The sequence below is a fragment of the Physella acuta genome, unplaced genomic scaffold, assembly GCF_028476545.2.
Source record: "Physella acuta isolate Inbredline_101_S28 unplaced genomic scaffold, ASM2847654v3 ptg001111l, whole genome shotgun sequence".
In the NCBI taxonomy this organism is placed as follows: domain Eukaryota; kingdom Metazoa; phylum Mollusca; class Gastropoda; family Physidae; genus Physella; species Physella acuta.
This window is the reverse complement of record NW_026732628.1, coordinates 172,410-187,737: the sequence shown is the minus strand read 5'-3', so window position 1 is coordinate 187,737 and position 15,328 is coordinate 172,410. Positions and strand designations below refer to the sequence as shown.

General features: G+C 32.3%; 1 protein-coding gene across 4 annotated transcripts; it reads left to right on the top strand.

The window, feature by feature from the left end:
* Positions 1–2,387: 2,387 nt before the first annotated feature.
* Positions 2,388–14,262, top strand: LOC131955867 (zinc finger protein 883-like). Of its 4 annotated transcripts, none has more exons than XM_059320160.1 (2): positions 2,388–2,401; positions 7,677–14,262. In XM_059320160.1, exon 2 carries the CDS (start codon positions 7,701–7,703, stop codon positions 9,528–9,530), a length of 1,830 nt encoding a protein of 609 aa, XP_059176143.1. In that variant the 5' UTR covers positions 2,388–2,401; positions 7,677–7,700; the 3' UTR covers positions 9,531–14,262. The 4 variants fall into 4 exon arrangements, with proteins under 4 accessions (XP_059176143.1, XP_059176142.1, XP_059176141.1 ...); XM_059320159.1 differs by lacking the exon at positions 2,388–2,401 and adding an exon at positions 2,581–2,605; XM_059320158.1 differs by lacking the exon at positions 2,388–2,401 and adding an exon at positions 4,319–4,406.
* The last annotated feature ends 1,066 nt before the right edge of the window (positions 14,263–15,328 follow it).

Here is a 15,328-nt window from a genome sequence, read left to right as displayed (position 1 = left end):
ATCTAAGAAATACTAAGTAACTAAGAATCTATATCTAGTAGTTAGTTATTAATAGAGTCCTTGCAAACACGTGACCTAAATCACGTGATACCTACGCCCGCCGCCACAGTGGTGTACATCAGACGTAAACACAATCAGCTGTTCACCAGCGCTGGACGCGTTCACTGTGTGTAAAGAACGGCACCCGCGGAAAAGGAAAAATATGTTAAAAAACTTGAACTCTTAGGAATTGAAGATCCTTATACAGTTATTGACAGTTTCGTGGATAATATAAATATGTGGCCGAAATTTCTAAATAAAAATACTGTTAGTAATACCGTTTGCGTTTAGAGTTTAAGTAGACGAAGCTGATCAAATGCAGTAATATATTATACGTTATCTACTGTAGCAAACGTGAGACAACTTAACTCCTACAAAACCCACACTACAACAACGACTAATATAATCCATGGGTAATAACCAATCTGGGTAGCATGTTATACAATTTAAGACCTTATAATCCAACAGGGAAGTGATCAGACACATTAATACTGACGTTCAACCCTCATGATGGCTGCCCCCACCTGTATCTAGCCCACAATAAAACCTAAGAGGAGTCTGCCCTGCCCTCCCCTGAAAATGTCTCACCTCCGTGATACCCAGCCCCACAGAGATAGTATTTCTTATATAATTTTGACCCTCAGGGCCCAGCAGGGGGAACAAAGGGGAAAGTCCCACTGCTCTCCCCTCAACACTTCTCACCTCGGTGTCATGTTATGTCATTTATAGCACACATGGCTTATCAGGGGAAAGCACGTAAGGCATTAAGAATCTTAACTCTGGACAGCTACACACTAGTATACTAGCTACACTAGGTGCCTACTGTAAACTACTAGACTGTAGGCCCTATGTAGACCTGCAATTGTATCAATTGTAGACTGGGTCCATTGTTATTATTCTAAACCATCTCACTTATGTTTCTAGCTTGATTTGTTTCTTTTATAAACAGTGGATTTTTTAAAAAAATTAGCCTAATCATTAACCAAATAATAATAATGTGGTTATTTGTTGTTGGCTGGTATTATCTAGATTGTACTACTAGGCTACAAAAACTTAGTAGACCAATTACTAGATATGAATTTGAATTTAATTAAACTCAGTCCAGTATCAGATACATATTGCTGTAAAAAGACAACAAAGTAGGTAGGCCTTAGTAATTTATTAAAGCCTTCTACTACAATAATATCAACTACATGCTTGTATAAAGTTTTTACAATTTAATTTAAGTAGCAGATTCTAGATCTAAGTCTAGTCATACAATCCATTTCAATTTCAGAAAATTTCGTTTGCTAAAAAAATGATTAGATAATAGAGCGAGATTTTAGATCTTAGAGACAATTAAATGCTTTATTAGGCCTATTATGACTACTTTTGATTTATTATGGGTGTATTTTGAATCGAATGTAGATCTAAAGTTATTAAATTTAAGTAAAGAAGTAGATTCTAGATTCTATGTCTACCCAGCGGAGCCAGGTATTAGGCCTACTATTAGATCTTATTATTCTTATTATTACTTTTGACTTTGTCTTTTACTATTTGTATTTGTGAAGGTCGAGCATATTTGTTTTATTAATAGTTATCTTTTATAATTAAAATGAAGTTTATTATTTTACTGTCCTTACCTGAAACAAAGTATCGAGAACTGCATTTGATCAGATTCGGCTACTTTAACTCTAAACGCAAACAGTATTACTAACAGTATTTTTATTTAGAAATTTTGTCCACATATTTATTTATACGAAACTGTCAATAACAGTATAAGGATCTTCAATTCCTAAGAGTTCAAGTTTTTTAACGTATTTTTCCTTTTCCGCGGGTGCGGTTCTTTACATACAGTGAACGCGTCCAGCGCTGGTGAACACGTCCAGCGCTGGCGAACAGCTGATTGTGTTTACGTCTGGTGTACACCACTGTGGCGGCGGGCGTAGGTATCACGAACGGACGTGACGTCATATGAAAGGACTCTATTAAGTTTGAGTTAGGCCTAAGTAGTTAAGTAGAGATTGGGACTCATTTCTGGTCATTTCAGATTATGCAGAAAGATCAAACTTCTTTTTTTACAAACATTTATTTTATATTTATAGATCTAGATCTACTTTTACTTTAGCCTTAGTTTAGATAGGCTTTTCAATTCGTGAAGTCTCTGTCTCGCGGTTTCGTGGCCACCGTGTTTTGGGCGGACATATAAAATATCTAATCATTTCGTTCTCATGAAGTACAAGATACTTATAAATAAAGATCGTATCGTAATCGGATAGATTTGTATCGAAACTGCCCATGTATTTACGGGGCGAATAATTCTGATTTCTTGGAAAATCACTCTTATATAGCTTGTGCTCAAAGTCAAAATAAACTAAAGCAGGTGCTTTTTTGTTTGTAAATAATGTTTTAACATCTTCACTTTGATGTAAAAATAGAATTGTATAAAAAAAATCAACGGTCGAAACAAACCATTGCCCGTACAAATGACCAAATTAAAAACCTCATAGGACGCCATTTTATAATCTAAACGCCGATTCCGGAAAAGGTGAAGGATTTTAGTTTTGACGGACTGATTGATTGAGTAGTAAGTAATAATAAAAACACACTGACGTAGTGGGGTAAAATTATGCCGATGGCTGAGAAAGTTAGATGAGAAGATCTCATAATAATAGGGCCTAATAATCTAATATTAATATATAATATTTTTAATAGTCATCATAACTCTTCTCTTAGCTAGTTAATTATTAATTACTAGTGCTTCTCGCTAAGTTGGAGGCGTGGTCGGTTGCTAACAACAATATGGCGTCTGGACCGGACGCATGATTTCCGACGAAATTTTGGCCAAACTCCAGAGACATTTTACGAATTACTTTTAAAAATGTTTACCACGAGCAAATTGGCGAGGTTTTCACACTATAACAACAAACTATAGGTGGCAAGGCTATATATGCCAGAAAAGCATTTCAAAATTTGCGTTGGAGAATGAAGGCTAAATTTAAAAGTTGGTTTCATTAAACATACTACTTTTTAAATAGGCCGATTCTAGCTGGAATAAGATACGCATGCGCAATGGAGAGAACCTACGACTTGCCTTAGCGGCGATGTTTTCGATGGTACTGCGCATGCGTGTGTTTACAACCGCAGAACCCTAACACCAACCCTAATCCTATCCTTAACCCTAACCCTAGCCCTAATCCTTTCCCTAACCCTCATTTTAACCCTAGCCATAGGTCACTGCGCATGCGCAGAGCTATCTTTTGCCGATTAAGTGGAGACGTTGGGGAGAAAAATCTTCTTCCGAGTAGACACTTCGTTTTTAATATCAACCTGAAAAGTACAAAAATGAAATGAAGTCTGTAGAACTAATAGGTTTATCAGTCTATGTAAAAAGAAATCAAATATAGCTAACCACTTTTATATAAACGATGGCTTTTGAATGACAACCAAATTTATTTATTTTTTTAAACCATGTGACCGCTATTTGATGATCACTAGTGGGGAACTCTGGGTACATGGCCACTTAAAAAGTCTAACCTGATTTGTGGTTTTTTTTAGCTTCAAGCGTAAGAAGAGTTGTCATGGATAGATGTGTTGGGCATGGCAGTGAGTGTCAATGAATATTAAATTAAGTAATTTAGTTTAAAACGAACTAAAACCTTCAAAATTAGTGCCTAATAGATTAAATATGGATGTCTATCATTCAATAGTCGTGTTTAATTTGAACTTTGGGTAAATTCTAGATTTAGTAATAAAAACTATTAACTACATACCACTTCCAACCGTTAAGTGAGACACTAACCCTAATCCTAACCCTTGCCATAGGTCACTGCGCATGTGCAGAGCTATCTTTTGCCGACTAAGTGGAGACATTGGGGAGAAAAATCTTCTTCTGAGTAGTCACTTCGGAGAAAGTTAGATGAGAAGATCTCATAATATTAATAAATAGTAGGCCTAGTCATCATAACTCTTCTCTTAGCTAGTTAACTAGTAATTACATACCACTTCCAACTACTTACTATTTGTTGAACGATATTAGTGACAGAGTAAAGAAAAAGCTAAAAAATTATACACATTTAAAATAACATGGCTACCAATACCTATAAGAAAAATTAAAACCAAATTATATACATTTTTAGTCGACACATATTATATGCACACACTGATTAAGAGACTTAAATTGTTCCCTTAAAAACTTGGCTGTTCAATTGTCATTATGTTGTTTTTTAAAGTAATTTGTATAGAGAGGTTGTTATCCAAAAATTAAAAAAGGTGATCTGCTGTGTGAAAGGCTGTTGTACTCGTACTGGAAATTCTAAATAATTTCTTAATTCCACTGCAAAAAATTATATTACACCAATGGGAAAGAGATCGACAGCTATGAGAGTGTAAACACTATCAACTTTTGGCGAATATTTATAGAGGTGGTGTGATGTTTTAGCAAATTATAAACATTTTAATTAGGCCTATTAAATTAACTCAGAAAATTTTTTATAATGTATTAAGCCTACTAGATTTATTATAAAATTTAAAATATATTTGGCTTCACAAATACTAAGAGACAAAAAGTAATAATAAAATTTTAATTTAATTAATTAATCAGGCTTGGGCCTATGAGTCTAACTTTAAATAAACTATTACTGGTGAAGTATTCTTACTATCAATATACTCTAGGTTCTAATTAATAATTAAGTAATTATAGTCTAATATTAATAAACTATACAATTAAATAATTGTATTTACTAAATAATTTAGTGATAGCAATCAAAATTAATGTATTGGGTAAATGACTGGTTCTATTAACATTGGGCTAGAGTCTAGCAGATATACAGAAATACTCTGACATAGATTTAATTAATCTAATTAAATTTAAAATAGCTAGGCCTACTTTAGCCTAGTCTTGGCCTATATTTTTTTAATTAGTATTAGAGTAAAGTTCCGCTTGAGATCAAAACCTCGGTGGGATCACATTCCTGTTTATCGCTTTTTATAATATTTGTTTGGATGTTTTATACGAAACTACCAATATCTGCTGTAAACATGTCCATTTCTAAATATATCCAGGTCAAATTCTTTTGTTTCCCTCCTTCTGGAAGACGAGTTTTTAAATTTTCAAGTTTCGAGGTATGACGTCGTAGGCCATGCTAGTTCCCCCCTATGAAAAGCACTAGGTCCCGGATGAGATGAATAAAACCAACCAATCAAAGCTTTTTATAACTAGGTTAACTATAAATAGCTTCTATTTATGTGCGGGTAGGGTTGCCAGATCTAGTAATTAGGCTACTAAAAGTGCCTTTAGCATGATCACATATTAGTAGTACTACTAGATCTAGTCAGTCAATATTACAAGTAAGCACATTATTGTAAAATGTAGTATGTTCTAGTTGTAATATTTCTGCTATTCAACTAAGCCAGGTAAACCCACTATTCATATCTTATCTTGGATATGGATGTAGGTAATAAAAAATATTCAATGCAGCAGTAATCAGACCCTCAACACTTACCCATTAGATATTAGCTGTCAACATGAACATTAATTTGAATTTTAAAATGCACTGACCTGCACAAAGTGTTATTTTTTAAAATTAATTTTATCTAGTTCATTAAGATATGCTTCTTTTGTTGTTGCCATTCAACTTTTTTAAGGTTCAGTTTGTAAATTTTTAAATATAAAAATAAAACAAATAAAATCAATTCATTTATTCTGTTTTTTTTTATTGATAATTTTACTACATTAGAAAAAGTTTTGCATTTCCGTCCATACAATTGGAGCAGGTGGCAATAATCATTCCACCTTGGTCACTCAAAATCCATGGCTCAACACAAAGGCTTTTATAATGCTTTCAGTGAATACCCAGACCTGCAAAAAAAATCAAGTAGGCTTACTAATTACCCTGCTGTGGCTATAATTATAAATAGAATTCAAGCAATTAAAATTATTGATGTCTGCTGTAAGTTAACTGGGTATGAATAATTTAAAAAGACACATATTTAGGCCTATTATTAAATATAATCCAGTAAATTCAGAGGACAAGGCAAAATTTAAGAAATTGTGTGATCTTAAGTCATGCTTTAAAATTTAAGTTTTAACAGTGTTCATCAAGTAAATGGTGTTTCATAGTTAATGTAGTGTGACTTGAGTTAATCATCTAGATCTATCTACTGAGTATCTAACACTTTAACAGTGTGACAGCTTACAAGTGTATTACTGGGCACTAGAATATAATAAATTAAATATGCTAGCAATCTAAATATTACTAGATCTAAATAATAAAGAATAATCTTACTTTGGCCACAACTACTAGCCCTAGGCTTCCAATATCTTCATAAATAATCACAAGTCCATCTGTTAAGTCACGTTAAATGCATTTTTGCGTATTTAAAATGAACTAGTATATGGTATATAGCTAAATCTAAATTCTAGAATCTTGGGTATTCTTGAGGCTGACTCTCTGGAGTTGTGGCTTTCACTTTTGATTGGATAGATTCAGATAGATGTTTACATTTTTGTCAGTTATTTATTATATTCATATTGTCTATCAGCTGGACAAAAAGCAAAAAAAAAAAGGTTCCTGAATAATTTAAGTTTCTTCAAATATTGTTGCTGTTCTGCGGGTGGCTGGTTTTTAAAATAAACTTAGGGACTAGCTTTATAAAATACATAGAGAAGACCAGTGCTAAGCTAGGGCATCAACATGGTGGCGGATGTAAACATCATGTGGTTTTGGTAACCTCTTTTAGTTTGACAGGGAAAATTGTATACATTTCATAGTGTAGGTCTTGATAAGTAAATTTATAAAATCTAGATCTAAATCAAATTTTAATGAAAAAGCTCATTTCCTTATATTCTAAAACTGGAAGAGGACACCATTAGTGTTGTGTTCTTTCCATAGTTTACAAAGGCTAAACCAGATGAGTAGAGTAACAATAACGTCCCCTAGCCTTCATTGCACTACCTGTAAACAAATTAATAAATCCATATACACAAAACTTTATACATGCACATATATTAGTTCCCAGCCATACGAATAAAATAGCATTGAAAGTTTTTACAATTGTTGCATTAAGGAAGCCGTATGATTTTTAAATCTTGAAACTGCCATGTTTTTTTGTTATCAATATAAATCCCGATCACAACAATTGATTTAGTTAAAAAAATTTCATCTCACCCCGGCTAACAGGACTTGAATTTAAGTGAGAGAGAACAAGAACTTACAAGTCCTATTGTGTACAAATATTGTCACAAAACTAAAAAAAACATTAGTGCCAAGCTACCTGAAGAAAGCAAGTGTTTATTAAGTTATTTATGACCGTTTAGAAATGTAGTTAAAATTAATTTTAAAACTTTTATTACATATTTGTAAAAGATTAAGCACTTATTACAAACATTTAAAGACTAACTAAAGCAAATCAAGTTTTGATTTTTTGTTATTGTTAATATCTTAGTATTTCTATTTTTTGGTAGCTTAAGATATTAATCTGCAGTCCTGATTGCTTTGCATTACTGGTTGTCTATTTTAAAATTACATCTAAGTAATCATTAGTAATCAGACTGACAAAAGTCTGGCATGTGTTACAAATTTTGCCATGTTATTAGTAATAAGTTGTTTTGATTATTTAACCACCAGTTTAACATTTACATTTTTTTTAATCATCAGTTCATATCTAAGAAGCTGTCCAGCATGGAGGTGGAAACAGATGTGTTAGCTGCAGTTTCATCTACTGTAGATATACAGTCAAATGAATTGACAGAGTTTTCATCTTCTGGAGATTTGAAACCAGATCTATCGACCATATTTTCATCTTCTGCTGGCATCAATACAGAATTATTGTCATTTTATAATTCTCAGAATATAAAACCTGACATGACATTTAAAACCACTCAAGATGTTAAACCTGATGTTACACCAGATTTTTCTTCTTCTGCTGACATCAAAACAGAATTATTGACATTGATTAATTTCCAGGATATAAAACCTAACATGTCATTTAAAACTTCTCAAGATGTTAAACCTGATTTTAATTCAGAATTTTCTTCTTCTAATGACATAAAACCAGAATTATCATTTTTTAATGTTCAGGATATAAAACCTAAAATGTCATTTAATACTTCTCAAGATGTTAAACCTGAAATTACATTTTCAATTGAAAAAATTAATAAGAAACCAGCTGCATCAGCAGTATTTTCACCATCTGAAAATTTAAAACCAGAATTATCATCTTCTGAAAATTTAAAACAAGATTTCACAACAGAATTTTTATTTTTTGAGGATAAACAAGAAAATGGACTTAAAGATAATCTACAATTGTCTGGGGACAACGAAAATAAAATTGTTTATTATAATCCAACATTTTCTCAAAGTTCTGAAAGTAATATGCATAACAATGTTCATTTTGAAGATAAGCCATATAACTGTGATGTTTGTCATAAAAGGTTTTCTCATAGATCTGGTTTAAAATATCACAAATATGTTCATTCTGGAGTTAAGCCGTATGAATGTGATGTTTGTCATAAAAGGTTTTCTCAAAGTTTTCATTTAAGAGAACATAAAATGGTTCATTCAGGAGAAAGGCCACATGAATGTGATGTTTGTCATAAAAGATTTTCTAGTTCTCAGTTAAGATCACATAAAAGGATTCATTCAGGAGATAAACCCCATGAATGTGATGTTTGTCATAAAAGGTTTTCTAGAAATTTTGATTTAAAAAAACATAAAATGATTCATTCAGGAGATAAACCTCATGAATGTGATGTTTGTCATAAAAGGTTTTCTCAAAGTTTTCATTTAAGAACACATAAAATGATTCATTCAGGAGATAAACCCCATGAATGTGATGTTTGCGGAAAAAGGTTTTATTCAAGTTCTGATTTAAGATCACATAAAAAATATCATTCAGCAGATAAACCACATGAATGTGATGTTTGTCATAAAAGGTTCTCTAGAATTTCTGATTTAAAAAAACATAAAAATGTTCATTCAGGAGATAAACCATATGAATGTGATATTTGCCGTAAAAGGTTCTCTAGAAATGCTAATTTAAGATCACATAAAAAAGTTCATTCAGCAGATAAACCACATGAATGTGATGTTTGTCAAAAAAGGTTTTATTCAAGTTTTGATTTAAGAGCACATAAAAATTTTCATTCTGGAGATAAACCATATGAATGTGATGTTTGTCATAAAAGGTTTTCTCAAAGTTCTAACTTAAATCAACATAATAGGATTCATTCAGGAATAAGGCCATATAAATGTGAGGTTTGTCAGAAAACGTTTTCATATAGTTCTAGCTTAAATCGACATATTATGATTCATTCAGGAATAAGACCACATAAATGTGATGTTTGTCATCAAAGATTTTCTAAAAATTCTGATTTAAAAAAACATAAAAATGTGCATTTAGGAGATAAGCCACATGAATGTGATGTTTGTCATAAAAGGTTTTCAAATAGTTCTAGCTTAAGTAAACATAAAAAAGTTCATTCAGCTATTAAAAGTAGAAAAGGCATATGATTGTGATGTTTGTCATAAAATCTTTGCAGATAAGAATGGTCTATTGCGACATAAAATTGTTCATTCTGAATATGAATGTAATATTTGTCTTAAAAGATTTTTATATAGTTCTCAATTAAAAGAACATACAAAAGTTCATTCAGGAGATAAACCCCATGAATGTGATGTTTGTCATAAAAGGTTTTCTAGAAGTTCTACTTTAAGAGAACATAAAATGGTTCATTCAGGAGATAATCCCCATGAATGTGATGTTTGTCATAAAAGATTTTCTAGTTCTCAGTTAAGAGCACATAAAAAGATTCATTCAGGAAATAAACCCCATGAATGTGATGTTTGTCATAAAAGGTTTTCTAGAAATTATGTTTTAAAAAAGCATAAAAATGTTCATTCTGGAGATAAGCCATATGAATTTGATGTTTGTCATTAAAGGTTTATTTGAAGTTCTAACTTAGGTAAACATAAAAATATTCATTCAGTAGTAAGGCCACATGAATGTGGTGTTTGTCATAAAATCTTTGTGGAGAAGAAAGATCTATTACAACATAAAATTATTCATTTTGCAGATAAACCACATGAATGTGATGTTTAATATAATGTTTTCTCAATATTCTAATTTAAGAACACAAAAAAATATTCATTCAGATCAGGGGTCTCCAAACTACGGCCCGCGGGCCAGATGCGGCCCACGAGGTCCTTTCATCCGGCCCACGGAGATCTTTTTGTTTACGGAAAAAAATGTTTGTTAGAAGTGGTTGAGGTACTTTGCTTTGGGTTTAAATACCTTTGCTCTCCGTGTTGCAAACATCTATGAAAACATTGTAATTCAAATAGAGTCGCTGGACAGCTGTTCCATGTTTTTGGAACAAGTACAGGGCAACAACTTGACGCACTTTCAGTAAAGTTGAGTTCCCCACATCATTTGAATGCAAGATCATCAAAGACCTGCAGTTTCAGTAACGGTTTTCTGACTAGGATTCAAAGGCAGAAGAAGTGAGACTGCTTCAAAACCCATTTAAAGCAAATGTAACCAGTTGCCCAGATGAGTTCAGATGGAGGTCATTGAATTGCAAGCAAATGACCTCCTTAGAGATAAGTTTAAAAAATAGCGGCAGGGTTTTTGTGTTTGCCCAAGGAGAACAAACTTGGACCTTGAGTGTGTTGTCGGCCGGACAGTGTTTCTTTCAGACTTTTTCTCCTGGAAGGAGGGGGGGTTGCATTTAAAATGTGTTTTTATTTCTATATTAATTCTATTTCTTTGGGGGGGGGGGGCACGGTGGACACAGCCACCCCAAAGGATGCATGGAAGAAACTCTACTCTGGCCCGCGAACTGATTTTTGATAGTTAATGCGGCCCTCGGGCTGAAAAGTTTGGAGACCCCTAATTCAGATGAAAGGCCACATGATGAATGTGATGTTTGTCCTATAAAATTTGCTCGTAAGTGTGATTTATTAAGACAATTTTGTTCATTTGGAAAAAATCCAAATGAATTTGATGTTAATCCTAAATGATTTACTCAGAATAGTTTAACTACACATAAAAAAACTTTTTTTGGCTATAAATGGTTTTCTCAACGTTCTCAATTAAGTGCACATGAAAAAGTTCATTTATGAGACAAGCTATATGAAAGTGGTATATGTCATTAAAGGTTTTCTAGAAGTTGTAGTCTAAATGATGTTTTTCACAAACGATTTTCTCAAATTTAAATACTCTAAAAAAATTCATTCTACAAGACAGAGGAATGTGATGTTGGTAAGGAAATATTTTCTTTTAAATTTACTTCATATAGTCAAAAAAATTCATCATGACTTAAAACCAATTTAAAGTCATTTTTTAACATAAAAAATTAATATCTATAGCAAATTATTATTATTAAATTTCTTATAATTTTTCTCTGCACATAACTTCCAATAGTGGGCCATGATTAATAAATGTTTGTATTATAAAAAGGTTCTCTTGTCAAAGAGTATACCTCGTCAATTATTGTACATACTCTAAAAAGAAATTGTATTCTGACTGTAAAAGGAAATAGCATCCTATTGTCAGCTGCATGTGTACATTTTTTCTTTAAGTATCCTACTCTTTTTTGTGTTATGTGTAAATATGTATGATAGGAGAAGTAAGCTATCACTTTAGGGACCCAGGGTTTTATTTTTATACCCGCATGGTTTTGTTCAGGCCACACAGTTAATTTGCCTGTTTCAGATTATATAAAATTGACAATGCACATTCATTGGGACAAGGGAGTTTACCAATTCTGATCAAACCAATTACACATTAACAATAACAGAAGCTAACTAAAATAAAACACGCTGTTTAACTTCAATGTATTATTTACATTTACTAGATGTTTACAATATAAGTACTGAAAAACAATTCTCATTCATAACTTTACACATTTACACTACTCACAAACAGCTCAGTCAGACATACTGCAACATGACAGAATATCAGGTTGACAGTTAATACAACCTCCATTAGACAAGTACAATGACATCAGACCAGCAGTCACAATGGCATCTGGCCAACAGGTACATTGACCACAAAACTTCTGAGCAGACAGCAATTTTTTTTGTAAAAACTTTTTCATCCTTAGCTAAATGCCTTTAATTATTATATTGAGAGGTATAGTATCTCAAATCATATGATCAGACTATACTGTCTGCAATGTATAACTCAAATAGACCATATGTTAAAACTTCCTCTCCCTCCCCTATTTACATGTCTTATGGAACTAACCCCAAGTTTCATGTTGCTCCAACCATTGCTAAGGCTTATGGTCACTTCCTTACTTTTGCTAAATGTTTTATTTTATTAAATTAAATGCATTTGTAACATGTTATATGTAGATTTTATCTTTCTTTACACCTCAAGTCAATATGAACTTTATGCCAAATCTCAGACTCCTCTCTGCATACTATGTGATTGAAAAGATAATAAAATAATTTTCTTCACAAAAGGCTATACAATTTAAAGATTAACCAAACATTTCAATGTCATAAATTAACATTAATTTTTTTTTACTAAAACAGCATAAAAATTATAAATTTGAAGAAAAGAAAGACTAGAGCTGCAATTGTTACATTTTGGTATCTTAGTTTCAACGTAATGTAATTTTGGCTAGTTATTATATAATTTATTATTCCTTACTATTAAAACAATAGCCTTGTAATCTAAATTCTAAAGCAGTGAATTATTACAAATTGTAACGTGAAAATTTTAAGAAATAAAATGGCTAAAGTGTGTGTCAAATTTTATTATTATTGTTTTTCTCACAACACTTTCTGTATGTAAATTCCAATGAGGCCAATGTGTTTTGAATGCTGGGGTGTATTTTCCTCTCTTGTGATGCTCCAAAGCCTGTACCTGCAAGTTAGGTAAGGTCAGTGTCGGACAACATTTGTTTGTTACTAATGTTAGTGTGAGCGGGTAAATGGATGTCTTATTTTGTATTATTTTATTGTGTGCGAATCTGCGTGAATGGTCCACTTGACAGCGGCTACAGGGTTTCCCGTTCCGCACGAAGCGGTCAGTATAAAAACTTACCGCTTGGATAATTTCTTTCTTTTGACCCGAGGCGAGATGTAGATCAGGTCAGTTTCTGTGTGGGCTCACCTCGTGCATGAAGGTATTTGTGTTTTTTATTGTATTTGTATATGTGTGATTTGTATGAAAGCGCCTGCCGATGTTTCTCGTTTTCTTTCTTTTTCGTCTAAAAAGAGATAGTGGGCATCGGCTTGCCTGGTATACTCGTGGTGTGTGTTCTTTTTTTGAAAGATTTGAAATGTATTTTGGTATTTTCTAAAACCCTTGGCGTGTTTTAGACCACGTGGTTTAGGTCACTATGTTTAGGATGGTTTCCAAAACTGGTTTGAGTGTGTTTGTGTATTTTACTTTTTTATTTTAAAGTATTGTTATTGTGGGTTCCCCACAATGACTAAGTTGGGCTCAGTCACAAGTAATTTTGTTGTGGTTGTCTTAGACAGTAATGAGTGTATTTTAGTTTGCCTCGAGTTTTAGGTTGCTGTAAAATTAATGTGTGTGATGTTTATTACAACGTCTTGTTGAGTCACTTGCTTTGTGTCTACCTCTATTTGGGGCCTTAGCGGGGTGTGTTAACTTTATTGTTATCAGTGTGGATGTTGTATAGGTAGACCAATGGCTTCGTGCTGCTCATTGTGTAGGATAAATTGGTTCTATAATGATGATTTTTATTGCACGTTATTTTTAATTGGCTAATTTCTTGGTTAGACAGTGATTTATTGTGGTTTTGAGAATTGATTTAGTATTCTAGGATTAGTGGTAGTAGTAGTTATTAGTATTTTACTCGAGGCTTTAGATATCTTTAGTAGTAGTCAGTAGTATATAAACATATGTATATTGATGTATATATATTTTTCCATGCATTTTCTTGTTTTCCTTTTCTTTTTTCTCTCCCCTCCCCCTTCCAGTGAAGTTGTTTGTGCAACTTGGCTTGATTTGTATGGATTGTTTTGTTTGATGTTTGGTGCGGATATTAGATGGCGTTTCGGTGGCAGTACTGGTAAGGATGGTTGTCTGTGTTTTCAGAGCCTAGACTCCGAGGTACCGAAGGTACATAATATTCCATTGAACGTTGTTTTGTTTGTTTGGTGATTGTTTAGTGTTGCATTAGGATGTTTTGAATTTGACTTAATGTTTACGTTTTTTTTTGTTCCATTTTATTTCATGCAATAAATTCTGTAAATTGTTAAAGTTTTTTTGTTTTATTTTTAGTGGTTTGTGTTTTTATTTAGACTAAGGTTAAGGATAAGATTTAACCACCGTGGGTTTCACCACGGTTGCACTGACCTAGGGAAGGGTATATAGATAATATGGTCAATTACATAGGTTTAGTCTCATCAAATGAAATATGGTCATTTATTCTTAGTCTTTATGTGAATCATCATCTTCTTTTCGTGTCCAAGAACATGAAGTAGAGTTCATTTTTCAGAGACTTCAGCACCTAAAGGGTTAGTGTGGTCAGCACTATGCCCAGCCGTCTTTGCTTTCCATAATGTGAGTCAGGTACACATCAGAGCTGGGTGAACTCTGGAACGTTCTACTGACTTTAACCTGCATTCAAACTCGAGACTTATTTTAGTAAATACTGTTAGTTTATTTAACCACATGCCACATACATTAATTTAACCTGCATTCAAGTTCGAAACTTAATTTTGTAAATACTATTAGTTTATTTATCAAAACAGTTAATAGCTGGCCACATACAATATGAAAAATACAACCTCAACACAAACGCAATTAGAAATGAATCTCAACAATATTGTTTACATCTGAGAAAAAAATTTATGTCACAATTTATAAACATAATTAACAAATTTAAAGAATCCAACAGGTAAATAAAAAAACAGAAATAGGCATATATTTAAGATTAGACAGAATTTAAGTATTTAATTTACAATTTAAAACCAAATTAATGTAAATTTAAAAAAAAATTTAAAAAAAAATATTTGTGTAATAATTAGCTCTTTAGAAATAAAGAGGAGAATTTGGTTAAGATAGTGTTAAAAGACTGCTAATTGTGACATCACTTCTACTGATGCACAAAGCCCAGTACAAAACATTAAGACCTTAATTGTGCAAAATACTAATGCTTTTTAAAATTGATAGAAATTGTGGTAATTTAAATAAAGTTTGATAATTTACAGGAACTTAAATAAATAACTTAAATAATATTAAGAGTTTAAAAGAAAAGCAAGTGTAACAGTCATCATCCAAAATTAAACTGTCACTACTATCAAAATGCTTTATTGGTTTGATA

What these genes read in the sequence shown, in the direction of transcription:
- LOC131955867 (XM_059320160.1), top strand. Translation starts at nt 7,701, where the DNA reads ATGGAGGTGGAAACAGATGTGTTAGCTGCAGTTTCATCTACTGTAGAT.